The sequence below is a fragment of the Callospermophilus lateralis genome, chromosome 7 (assembly GCF_048772815.1).
Source record: "Callospermophilus lateralis isolate mCalLat2 chromosome 7, mCalLat2.hap1, whole genome shotgun sequence".
NCBI lineage: Eukaryota > Metazoa > Chordata > Mammalia > Rodentia > Sciuridae > Callospermophilus > Callospermophilus lateralis.
Genome location: NC_135311.1, coordinates 12,568,277 through 12,579,126, shown reverse-complemented (window position 1 = coordinate 12,579,126; position 10,850 = coordinate 12,568,277). Strand labels below are relative to the sequence as shown.

General features: G+C 38.6%; 1 protein-coding gene across 1 annotated transcript in view; it reads left to right on the top strand.

Annotated features, from left to right (window-relative positions):
* The first annotated feature begins 269 nt into the window (after positions 1-269).
* Positions 270-10,850, top strand: part of Slamf6 (SLAM family member 6) — a 29,479-nt gene continuing 18,898 nt past the window's right edge. The window contains exon 1 of the mRNA XM_076862400.1: positions 270-348. Coding sequence (XP_076718515.1) covers positions 300-348 — 49 coding nt within the window. The 5' untranslated portion in view covers positions 270-299. The remainder of the gene's footprint in view (positions 349-10,850) is intronic.

Genomic DNA, 10,850 nt, shown 5'->3' with positions numbered 1-10,850 from the left:
ATACATTTTCATAAATTTTTAAGACTTAATATTATAAACTGGTTTATAATATTATAAATGGCAATCCAAGCAACAAAGGGGCTGAGGTAGGAGGATCCCAAGTTCAAGGCCAGCCTCAGCAACCTAGTGAGGTCCTGACTCAGGGATGTAGCTCAATGGTAGAATGCCCCTGGGTTCAGTACCCAAAAAAAAAAAAAAAAACCATACCACGTCTCTGACAGGAAGTCAGTCTTCCCAGAGATACTTTCAATTTGTTGACTCCTTCAGTGTCTTCAGCACGGATCTCCACCTCTGAAAGCATGTTCTGGCTGTTCCAGTCTCTCCTGCTTGTCTTCTGCGGAGGCTCAGGTAAATATCCACACAGCCCCACGTTGTCATTGAGTGACTCCTTGTTTTTGCGCAGTCTGCTCAACCTAAATTATGTAGACACCGCTGTGTGGCTGACTCTGCTGAGGGACCAAGGTGGATTCACGGTGGCAAACTCTAAACTGCCACCTTATCTGTACACTGAATGATAAAGGCTGCAGATGGCTTTAGGGGTAACAACTACAACTGAATCTGCCTGTAAGGGATGTGTTTGCTGGGGGCTTTTGTGAAATGGCTTTTGAGAATTAAGACTGTTTGGGGATTATAACCAACATGTTGTACTGTAAAGAGAACTAGGATCAAGAAAGCAAATCCTCTACAGTTCAGCTACTAGGTTACGCTGCAACTTTAGGTCAGTTAATTATACTTTCTGGGCTTCACTCTTCTCATCTAAAATACCGAAAACGTATGATTTCATGTACCCTGAGTTTGGGGGACCTAAACAGAAATAGTTCTTTTTTGTCAAGGGCAAAAATAATAATAATAATGATACATGAGCTTCCCCTTTCTTTGATGCAAATCAGGAGCTAGCTAGCTAGCCCAGCAATGCTTCATATGTCAGTGAGAAAGGACTTACTCAATGTAGCCTTCTCATGGTTCCTGGCTGTCCATCACATAGAGAATATATGTGATGGACTACTTGTGGTTTCCATGCTTGGGAAACCACAAGTAGTTCATTGTAACTGAAGTACAGTGTTCAAGGAGAGGAGACCAGGCAAGAAGCTGCCAGGTATAGCTCGGGAGTAGCTGATCAAAAGCTAACATGTAGGAAGTACTTACTTTATTTCACATACTGAACCAGGAGCTATATGTGGATCGCGTTTAGAAGTCTCCTGACAATTCCATGAATTTATACTACTGATAGCCCCATAGAGAAACTGAGGCTAAGCTCATTTAAATAACACCCAAATTTCACTAGCCATCACTTGGAAAGCTCTTGAATACTTCTGAGAAACAATGACCATTGGGCAAACCGGTCAGTAGCCTAAGAGAAAACAAAGATGCCACCGATGTAGACTTTACTAAACTAATTGGCAATGAAAAAAAAAGAGAGAGAATTTTGTTAAGTCATCAAAAAAAAAAAATATTCATCAGGCATCTACCAAATACCTAGCACTGTTCCAATTTCTGGGACTACATCATGATCAGGGCAGGCAAAACTTCCTGCTCTTGTGGAACTGACATTTTGACAGGAAGACAAACTATAAACAAGTAAAATAGTACCTTGGATATTGATAAATGATAAAAATGAAATAACTCAATTGGAGAAAGAACATATAGAAATATGGCAGGGAGGGCGGTCACACTTCAGATAGGACAACCAAAACAGGTGACAATTTGGGGAACAGGGAGAAGCCATGGGGAGGAAGGTAAGTTCATTTTTGGACCCATTAATTTTAAGATGTCAGTGTAACATCCACGAGGAGATGTTACTGAAAGCAGCTGGAAATTTGGGACCAGGGGTAAGGCTGTGAATGGAGACTTGAGAGTTAACACCATAGAGATTATGGGGAAATGAAGCCAAGGGGAAAAGTGGAATTAGGATAAAACCTTGAGAAATACACCGAAGGTGCAGAAAGACAATTCTTTCGTTCATTCAAGAGTCACTTCTTGATCTGGGACCAGCAACTCAAGCTTTAACCTCACTTTTCCCTGTTTAAGAAATTGAACTCCTCTCCGGGTGTGGTGGCACACGCCTGTAATCCCAGCAGCTCAGGAGGCTGAGGCAGAAGGATTGCAAGTTCAAAGCCAGCCTCAGCAACAGTGAGGCCCTAAGCAACTCAGTGAGAACCTGTCTCTAAATAAAATATAAAAAAAGGCTGGGGAAGTGCACAGTGGTTAAGTGCCTCTGAGTTCAACCCTCAATACCAAAAAGAAAAAGAAATTGAACTCCTCTATGAATTATTTGGAATGTCCTCCTGTTAAAATTCCTGTCATTCTCCCTGTTTTCTAATATAACAACCCTATGAAATATACAGTTTCTCACCTCACAGATGAGAAAAGAAGGTGCCTAACACTTAAGTGACTAGCTTAGACTCACCCAGCTACAGGAGGAGGGGTAGAAAGAGAAACACACTCAGCTGTGTCTGCAGGAAACGGATGCAGATGTTCCAGGGCCCAGGAAACAAACAGGGGTTACCAGGGGTAGACTCAGGGAGCCTGGCCCCAGAAGCTGTGCCCACAGCCACTTCACTGTGCTACCACCTTACACACGGTTACATGTTCACATGCACGTATACATTATTACCCAGCGTTGTGCTAGGAAGAAACTAAGCAAGGCGCTGGGGTGGAGGAAACAAACGGATGTGCTCTGGATGGGTGATGAGGAAAGGACTAGAACTTTGGGATGTAATATCTCCTCTGAGCTTTAAAATTGCTGAGGCTGGCCTCAAATCTTGGATCCCTCTGCCTCAGCCTCCCGAGCTGCTGGGATCACAGGTGTTTGCCACCACGCCCAGGAAGAAAAAGCTTTGAATTTTGATGAAGTACAATTTATCTGTTATTATGAGGTGGCCAGCACCTCACCAGGGTAATTCTTCCTGCGCAGGAGGGGGTAAACCACCTGAGAAAATTAAAGTCTGAAGTAATTAGTGAAGAAATAAGAGACAAAGTCAGAATTAGTTTTTAAAGCAGAACGCCTGATAGTCTGTCTCTTCCAGTCCTGGTGGGAGGTGGAACAGAACAGTTCAAAAATGGCTCTGGTTCTTTATTGAAGGGACAGCATCAAAGGCAGGGATCAGGTTTCAGCCGGTGGAGTCCTGCTCTTTGGTGTTTTGCTGTGAACAGGTTGATTGGCATCTCAGGAAGCCACACCCATCTCTGGGAGCCTGTGTGGGATGGTAGCTGCCACAGGTCAGGCTACCTCCTGTGCTGGGTGTAAGCTGGCAGAGCTGAATAGACACTCACATGTAGCTGGACCGTCTTAACCAGCAGGATTGCAGATGGAAGTTCCCAGATAGTAGATTTTCCTATTCACTGGTTATGATGTTGGTCCATACACAGTCCACAGATGGCTCTGGGCAACCTGTTTTTTTTCTTTTGTTGCTTGTGCTTTTGGTATTACATCTAAGAATTCACTGCCAAATCCAAGATCACTAATATTCCCCCCTATGTTTTCTTCAAGGGTCTTATAGTTTTAAGTCTTATATTTAGGTGACTGATACATTTTGAGTTAATTTTTGCAAATGGTGAGAGGTAGGGGTCCAACTTCATTTTTTTGTAGTTGTCCCATACAATTTGTTGAAGAGATTATGCCTGGATTCTCAATTCTGTTCCATATAGTCATTCATATGTCGATCCTTGTAACAGCACTCCACTGTTTTGATTACCATAGTTATATATAAGTTTTGAAATTGGGAAGTACAAGTACTCTAATTTTGTTTTTCTTTTACAATATTATTTTGGCTATTTGGGACATTTCCCAATTCCATATGAATTTGGGACCTTTTGCAATTCCGTGTAAATTTGAAGATTGACTTTTTCACTTACGAAAAACAGTCACTGTAATTTTAATACAGATTGCATTGAATCTGTAGACTGCTTTGGGCAGTATTGCCATCTTAATATGGTTTACCAATCTGTGAACATGGAATGTCTCTTCATTTATTCGGGTTTATTTTTAATATCTCTCAGGAATTTTTTTAGTTTTTAGTGTATACATCTTTCTAGTTAAATTATTGCCAGGTACTTTATTCTTTTAATTACTATTATTAAGTGGAATTGTTTTCTTGGTTTCTTTTTTAGATTGTTCCTTGCAGGTATGGAGGAATACAAGTGATTTTTGTATGTTGACCTTGAATCCTGCAACTTAACCAAGTTCACTTATTAGCTCTGGTTAATTTTTCGGATGGATAAATTTTCTTTTTTCTTTTTTTTTGTTTTTTTTCTCTGTTTTTTATTGGTTATTCAAAACATTACAAAGATTGCAGAATCACATTGGTTATACATCCACAATTTTACATAATGCCATAATAGTAACTGTTGTATATTTATCCATCAGGCCATACCATCTTTGAATTGAAATAGTACTTCTTTTCCAATTGAGATGCCTTTCATTTCTTTTTTATTTCTGTCTAATTGCTCTGGCTAGAACTTTCAATATAATGTTGTATAGAAGGAGTGAAAATGGGTATTCTTATCTGAGATAAATTTCACGCAATTATGATGTATAATCCCCATAAAATATTGTTGGATTCAGTTTGTTAGTATTTTTTTGCGGATTTTTGCATCAATATTCATAAAGGATATTGGTATATAATTTTCTTTTTTGCCTGATATCTTTGTCCTTGGTATCAGGATTGTTCTGGCCAAGTAAAATGAGTTAGGAAGTGTTTTTCTCCTCCTCTTTTGGGGGAGTTTAAGAATGACAGGTGTTCTTTGAATAATTAGAATTTACTAGTAAAGTCATCTGGCTTTTATTTTTTATTTTTTATTCTAATTTGTTATATATGACAACAGAATGCATTACAATTCATATTACACATATAGAGCACAATTTTTCATATCTCTGGTTGTATACAAAGTATATTCACACCATTTGTCTTTATACATGTACTTAGGGTAATGATGTCCATCTCATTCCATCATCTTTCCTAACCCCATGCCCCCTCCTTTCCCCTATCTAGAGTTTATGTAATCCTCCTTGCTCCCCCTCCCAACCCCACTATGAATCAGCATCCTTATATCAGAGAAAACATTCAGCATTTGGTTTTGGGGGATTGGCTAACTTCACTTAGCATTACATTCTGCAACTCCATCCATTTACCTGCAAATGCCATGATTTTATTCTCTTTTATTGCTGAATAATATTCCATTGTGTATTTATATATATATATATATATCACATTTTCTGTATCTATTCATCTACTGAAGTGTATCTAGGTTGGTTCCACAGTTTAGCTATTGTGGATTGTGCTGCAATAAACGTTGATGTGGCTGTGTCTCTGTAGTATGCTGTTTTTAACATAAAAACAGGTTTAGACCAAGGAGTGGGATAGCTGGGTCAAATGGTGGTTCCCATTCCCAGTATTCTAAGAAATCTCCATACTCCTTTCTATATTGGCTGCACCAATTTGTAGTCCCACCAGCAATGTAAGAGTGTACCTTTTTCCCCACATCCTTTCCAACACTTATTGTCATTTATATTCTTAATAGCTGCCGTTCTGACTGGAGTGAGATGAAATCTTAGAGTAGTTTTGATTTGCATTTCTCTAATTGCTAGAGATGATGAACATCTTTTCATATATTTGTTGATTCATTATATGTCCTCTTCTGAGAAGTATCTTTCAGTTCCTTGGCCCATTTATTGATTGGGTTATTTGGTTTTTGTTTTTTGGGGGTTTTGTTTGTTTGTTTGTTTTTTCTTTTTGGTGGTATGCTTTTTGAGTGCTTTGTAGATCCTAGAGATTAGTGCTCTATCTGATGTGCTTGTGGTAAAGATTTGCTCCCATTCTGTAGGCTCTCTATGCACCTCACTGATTGTTTGTTTTGCTGAGAAGAAGCTTTTTAATTTGAATCCATCCACTTATTGATTCTTGGTTTTAATTCTTGTGCTACAGGAATCTATTAAGAAAGTTAGGGCCTAATCTGACATGATGGAGATTTGGGCCTACTTTTTCTTCCATTAGGTGCAAGGTCTCTGGTTTAATTCCTAGGTCCTTAATCTACTTTGAGTTGAGTTTTGTGCATGGTGAGAGATAGAGGTTTAATTTCATTTTGTTGCATATGGATATCCAGTTTTCCCAGCACCATTTGTTGAAGAGGCTATCTTTTCTCCAATGTATGTTTTGGTGCCTTTGTCTAATATAACTATAATTTTGTGGGTTTGTCTCTGTGTCCTCTCTTCTGTACCATTGGTCTACCAGTCTGTTTTGATGCCAATACCATGCTGTTTTTGTTACTATTGCTCTGTAGTATAGTTTAAGATCTGGTATAGTGATGCCACCTGCTTCACTCTTCTTGCTAAGTATTGCTTTAGCTGTTCTGGGTCTCTTTTTTTTCAGATGAACTTCATGACTGCTTTTTCTATTTCTATGAGGAATGTCATTGGGATTTTGATTGGAATTGCATTAAATCTGTATAATGCTTTTGGTAGTATGGTCATTTTGACAATATTAATTCTACTTATCCAAGAACTAGGTAGATCTTTCCATCTTCTAAGGTCTTCTTTAATTTTTTTCTTTAGCATTCTGTAGTTTTTGTTGTAGAGGTCCTTTACCTCTTTTGTTAGGTTGATTCCCAAGGTTTTGTTTGTTTGTTTTGAGGCTATTGTAAATGGGGTAGTCTTCCTTGTTTTCCTCTCAGAGGATTTGTCACTGAGATTCAGAAATGCCTTTGTATTCTGCTACTTTGCTGAATTTATTTACTAGTTCTAGAAGTTTTCTGGTGGATTTTTTGGGGTCTTCTAGGCATAGAATCATAGCTTCAGCAAACAGTGCTAATTTGAATTATTTTTTTCCTATTTGTATCCCTTTTTTTTTTTTTTTTTTTTTGTCTAATTGTTCTGGCTAGTGTTTCAAGAACTATGTTAAATAGAAGTGGTGAGAGAGGGCATCCCTGTCTTGTTCCAGTTTTTAGAGGGAACACTTTCAATTTTTCTCCAATTAGAATGATGTTGGCCTGGGGTTTAGCATGGATAGCCTTTATTGATGTTGAGATATGTTCCTGTTATTCCTAGTTTTTCTAGTGATTTGAACATAAAGGGGTGCTGTATTTTGTCGAATGCTTTTTCTGCATCTATTGAGATGATCATATGGTTCTTATCTTTAAGTTTATTGATGTGATGAGTTACATTTATTGATTTCCATGTGTTGAACCAAACTTGCATCCTGGGATGAACCCCACTTGATTGTGGTGCACTATCTTTTTGATATACTTTTGTATTCATTTTGCCAGATTTTATTGAGAATTTTTGCATCTACTTCATTAGAGATATTGGTCTGAAGTTTTCTTTCTTTGCCTGGTTTTAGAATCAGGGTGATATTGGCCTCATAAAATGAGTTTGGAAATGCTCCCTCTTTTTTTTTTCCTGAAATAAGTTAAAGAATATTGGTATTAGTTCTTCTTTAAAGGTCTTGTAGAAGTCGGCTATGTACCCATCTGGTCCTGAGCTTTTCTTGGCTGGTAGGCTTCTGATGGCGTCTTCTGTTTCGTCACTTAAAATTGTTCTGATGGTAGACAAAGTTTAAAGTGTGCATATCATCCTGATCCAGTTGGGTAAATCATATGGCCCTAGAAATTTGTCAATATCTTTGATATTTTCTATTTTATTGGAGTACAAGTTTTCAAAATAATTTTTAATTATCTTCTGTATTTCTGTAGTCTATTGGGATATTTCCTTTTTCATCATGTATGTTAGTAATTTGAGTTTTTTCTCTTCTTCTCTTCATTAGCATAGCTAGGAATTTTTCAACTTTATTTATTTATTTATTTAAAGAACCGACTTTTTGTTTTGCCAATTTTTAAAAATTGTTTCTTTTGTTTCCATTTCTTTGATTTCAGCTCTGATTTTAATTATTTCCTGTCTTCTGTTGCTTTTGGTGTTGATTTGTTCATCTTTTTCTAGGTCTTTGAGATGAAATGTTAGGTCATTTATTTGTTGACTTTTTCTCCTTTTAAGGAATGAGCTCCTTACAATGAACTTTCCTCTTAGTGTGGTCTTCATAGTGTCCCGGAGATTTCGATATGTTGTATTGGGTTCTCATTCACCTCTAAGAACTTTTTGATCTCTTCCTCGATGTCTTCTGCCACCCATTGTTTATTCATATTATTTAGTCTCCAGGTGTTGGAGTAGCTTTTATTTTTTATTTTATCACTAATTTCTAATTTCATTCCATGATCTGATAGAATGCAGGGTAGTATCTGTCTATTTCTTAAAACAAACGTTTGCTATTAAGACATTTACAGTTTGGTCACAATGCACAGAAATGGTGGATTCAATTATCATCTACAATGTACTCCATAAGTTTGTAAAAGGGTTTACAGTTTCTGATAGTGGACAAAGAACCAGGGGTGAGGAGTAGAATGATATGCTGAGGAGGCAGGAGGTGAGGATATAGAGTTATTGTATCTTAGGAAATGTGAAAGAGAAATCTAAAGAGGAAGATTAGTAGCAGGAGAAGGGAGAAGTAATTTGGGATAGACAAATAAGTGGAAAGACAGTAAAGAGTACTAAAATAAACACACATACATATTAAGAAAAATAAAAAATGTTAAAATAGTAGAAATTGGTGGAAAAAAAAGAAAAGAAAGAAAATACAACACAACTGTAATGTACTATTCAGACGTCCCAGTCCTCAAAATCCTAATTCATTTAAAGTACTTGGTTTCACACATGTTGGGGATGGGAAGGTGGGAGAATAGAGATGGAAAGGAGAGGGAAAAAAATCTTGAGGAAGAAACAGGGCTTGTTTTGGTTGGAGATCAGTATCTTTCCTGCTTCCCTTCTCATCCAGTAGGTGGGTCTTCTGTTGTTTAGCTGGTATCTCCACCCTCAGGATGGTGAAGGAAACCAGGGGGTCACTGTGCCGGGGTAGCAGCTGCTGGGAAGCGGGGGGAGTTAGAAACTGGGCACCCGGCCAGCCGGAGTTCCAAACTGGGAGTTGCCCCCACTGAAGATGGTGATGAAGGTGGCCCAAGATGGAGGCACCTGCTTTCAGGGGTGCGGTGTCGGGTCGGGTGGGACAATCCAGGCGATGGCGTTAGAGTCGAGCTCTGTGGCGTGCAGCGTATGGCTGTTGGCTGACTTCAGAGCCTGTCTGAAGTCCCCGGGTGCAGGCAGGCTACTTCTTGTAGGGGACTATCCCCTCTGCTGCAGAGTCCCAAGATGGTAGCGACTAGGGGAGCCCCATGTTGGTAGATGGGGGTCCACATGGGAGTGGTGGCTGGAGTTCCTACTCGTGGGAAGCTGCTGAGTGTCCCATGTGGGAGCAGCTTCGGTGATTTCTGCTCAGGTGCGTGGCCAAAAGTTCTGTGCATATGCTGCTGCCACTAGTGGTCTCACTCAGGTACCTGGTAGTCCTGTGTAGGCAAGTCGTTGGGAGACCTACTCTGTCACTGGAAGGGCCCAGGACCATGATTCCTGTGTGGGAGCAGGAATATCGCTTGCAGAGAAGCGGTATTCTCACTGCTTGAATCTCAGGTCACAAAGTGACACAGAATTCTGCCTCCCTCTGGCCCGCCATCTTGGATCCTCCCCTCATCTGGCTTTTCTTTGTCAGGAGGTTTTTGATTACTGATTGGATCTCTTTTCTTATCATAAGGTTTTCTTAGGTTTCTATTTCTTCATATGTCTGATAGTTTGTGTGTTTCTAGGAATTTTTTTTATTTCATCTACATTATCCATTGTTAATTTGAAATCTTCCTTATGTTTAGTGTAAGCACTTACAGCTATGAATTTCCCTCTGAGCACTGCTTTTGCTGCATCCCATACATTTTGGAATGCTGTGTTTTCGTCATTTCCTCTTGTCTCAAGATACATTCTAATTCCCCTTGTGATTTCTTCTTTAGTCCATTAGCTGTTTTAGACAATGTTGCTTAACTTCCACACATTCATGAATTTTCCAGTTTTATTCCTTTGTGATCAGAGAAGACATGATTTGAGTTTTATAAAATTCATTGAGATTTGTTTTGTAACCTAAACTATGATCTATTTTGGAGAATGATCCATGTGCATCCATCTTCTTTCTGGACCTATCAGATCTACTTCTCTTATAATTTTAAAGACAATCTATGTGAAATATATCAATCTTACTGCCCTTTTTACATTTAAATCTCTTGAGATCTTTAGTCTCCTTCTTTTCTTACCATGAATGGCACCTCGACTTGTGCTCCTGAACCCTACCCTGGCTTCCTCTCAGAAATGACACTCTAATCTCAATCTACCTAGTTTTCTCTGAATCCCCTGGACCAGATTCTGGGGAAATAAAGTGCTAAGACATTATTCATATTCTCAGAAACATATCATCCAGTGGGTGAAATATGGAAACAAGTATATCTATTGAGTTAGAAACTGTGCTAAGTACTAGGAATCCAGATAAAATAAGCATAATGTTTTCTCTCAAGTTTATGGAAAAGGGAGGAAAATAATCTCATAATTACAACAAAGAGACAGAAATACAGACTAATAAATATGGTTTGCATGCCCTAATTTCTAAATTTTTACTCACTGAATTAGCATAGAACTGAGCAAATAATAGAATAAATAACTTGTTAAATAAACTAATTATTGCAATCTATAAAAGCAAGGGATCTTAAAGGAGTGTGCCATGCCAGAGAGGCACAGTTCCTGGTGAGTAAGTACTGGAGCCACTAGATAAATCTAGTGTCTTTACTAAGAAGAACTTAGCTTAACATCCTGGACAGAGAACCCCCAAGAGGAGGGATAGAGATGTGTCCATTCACTCCACAAATATTCACCACAGTGGAAAAGACAGGCAAATCCTTGTGTATGAGTCAGATTTTCACCACTGTGACTAAAATACCTG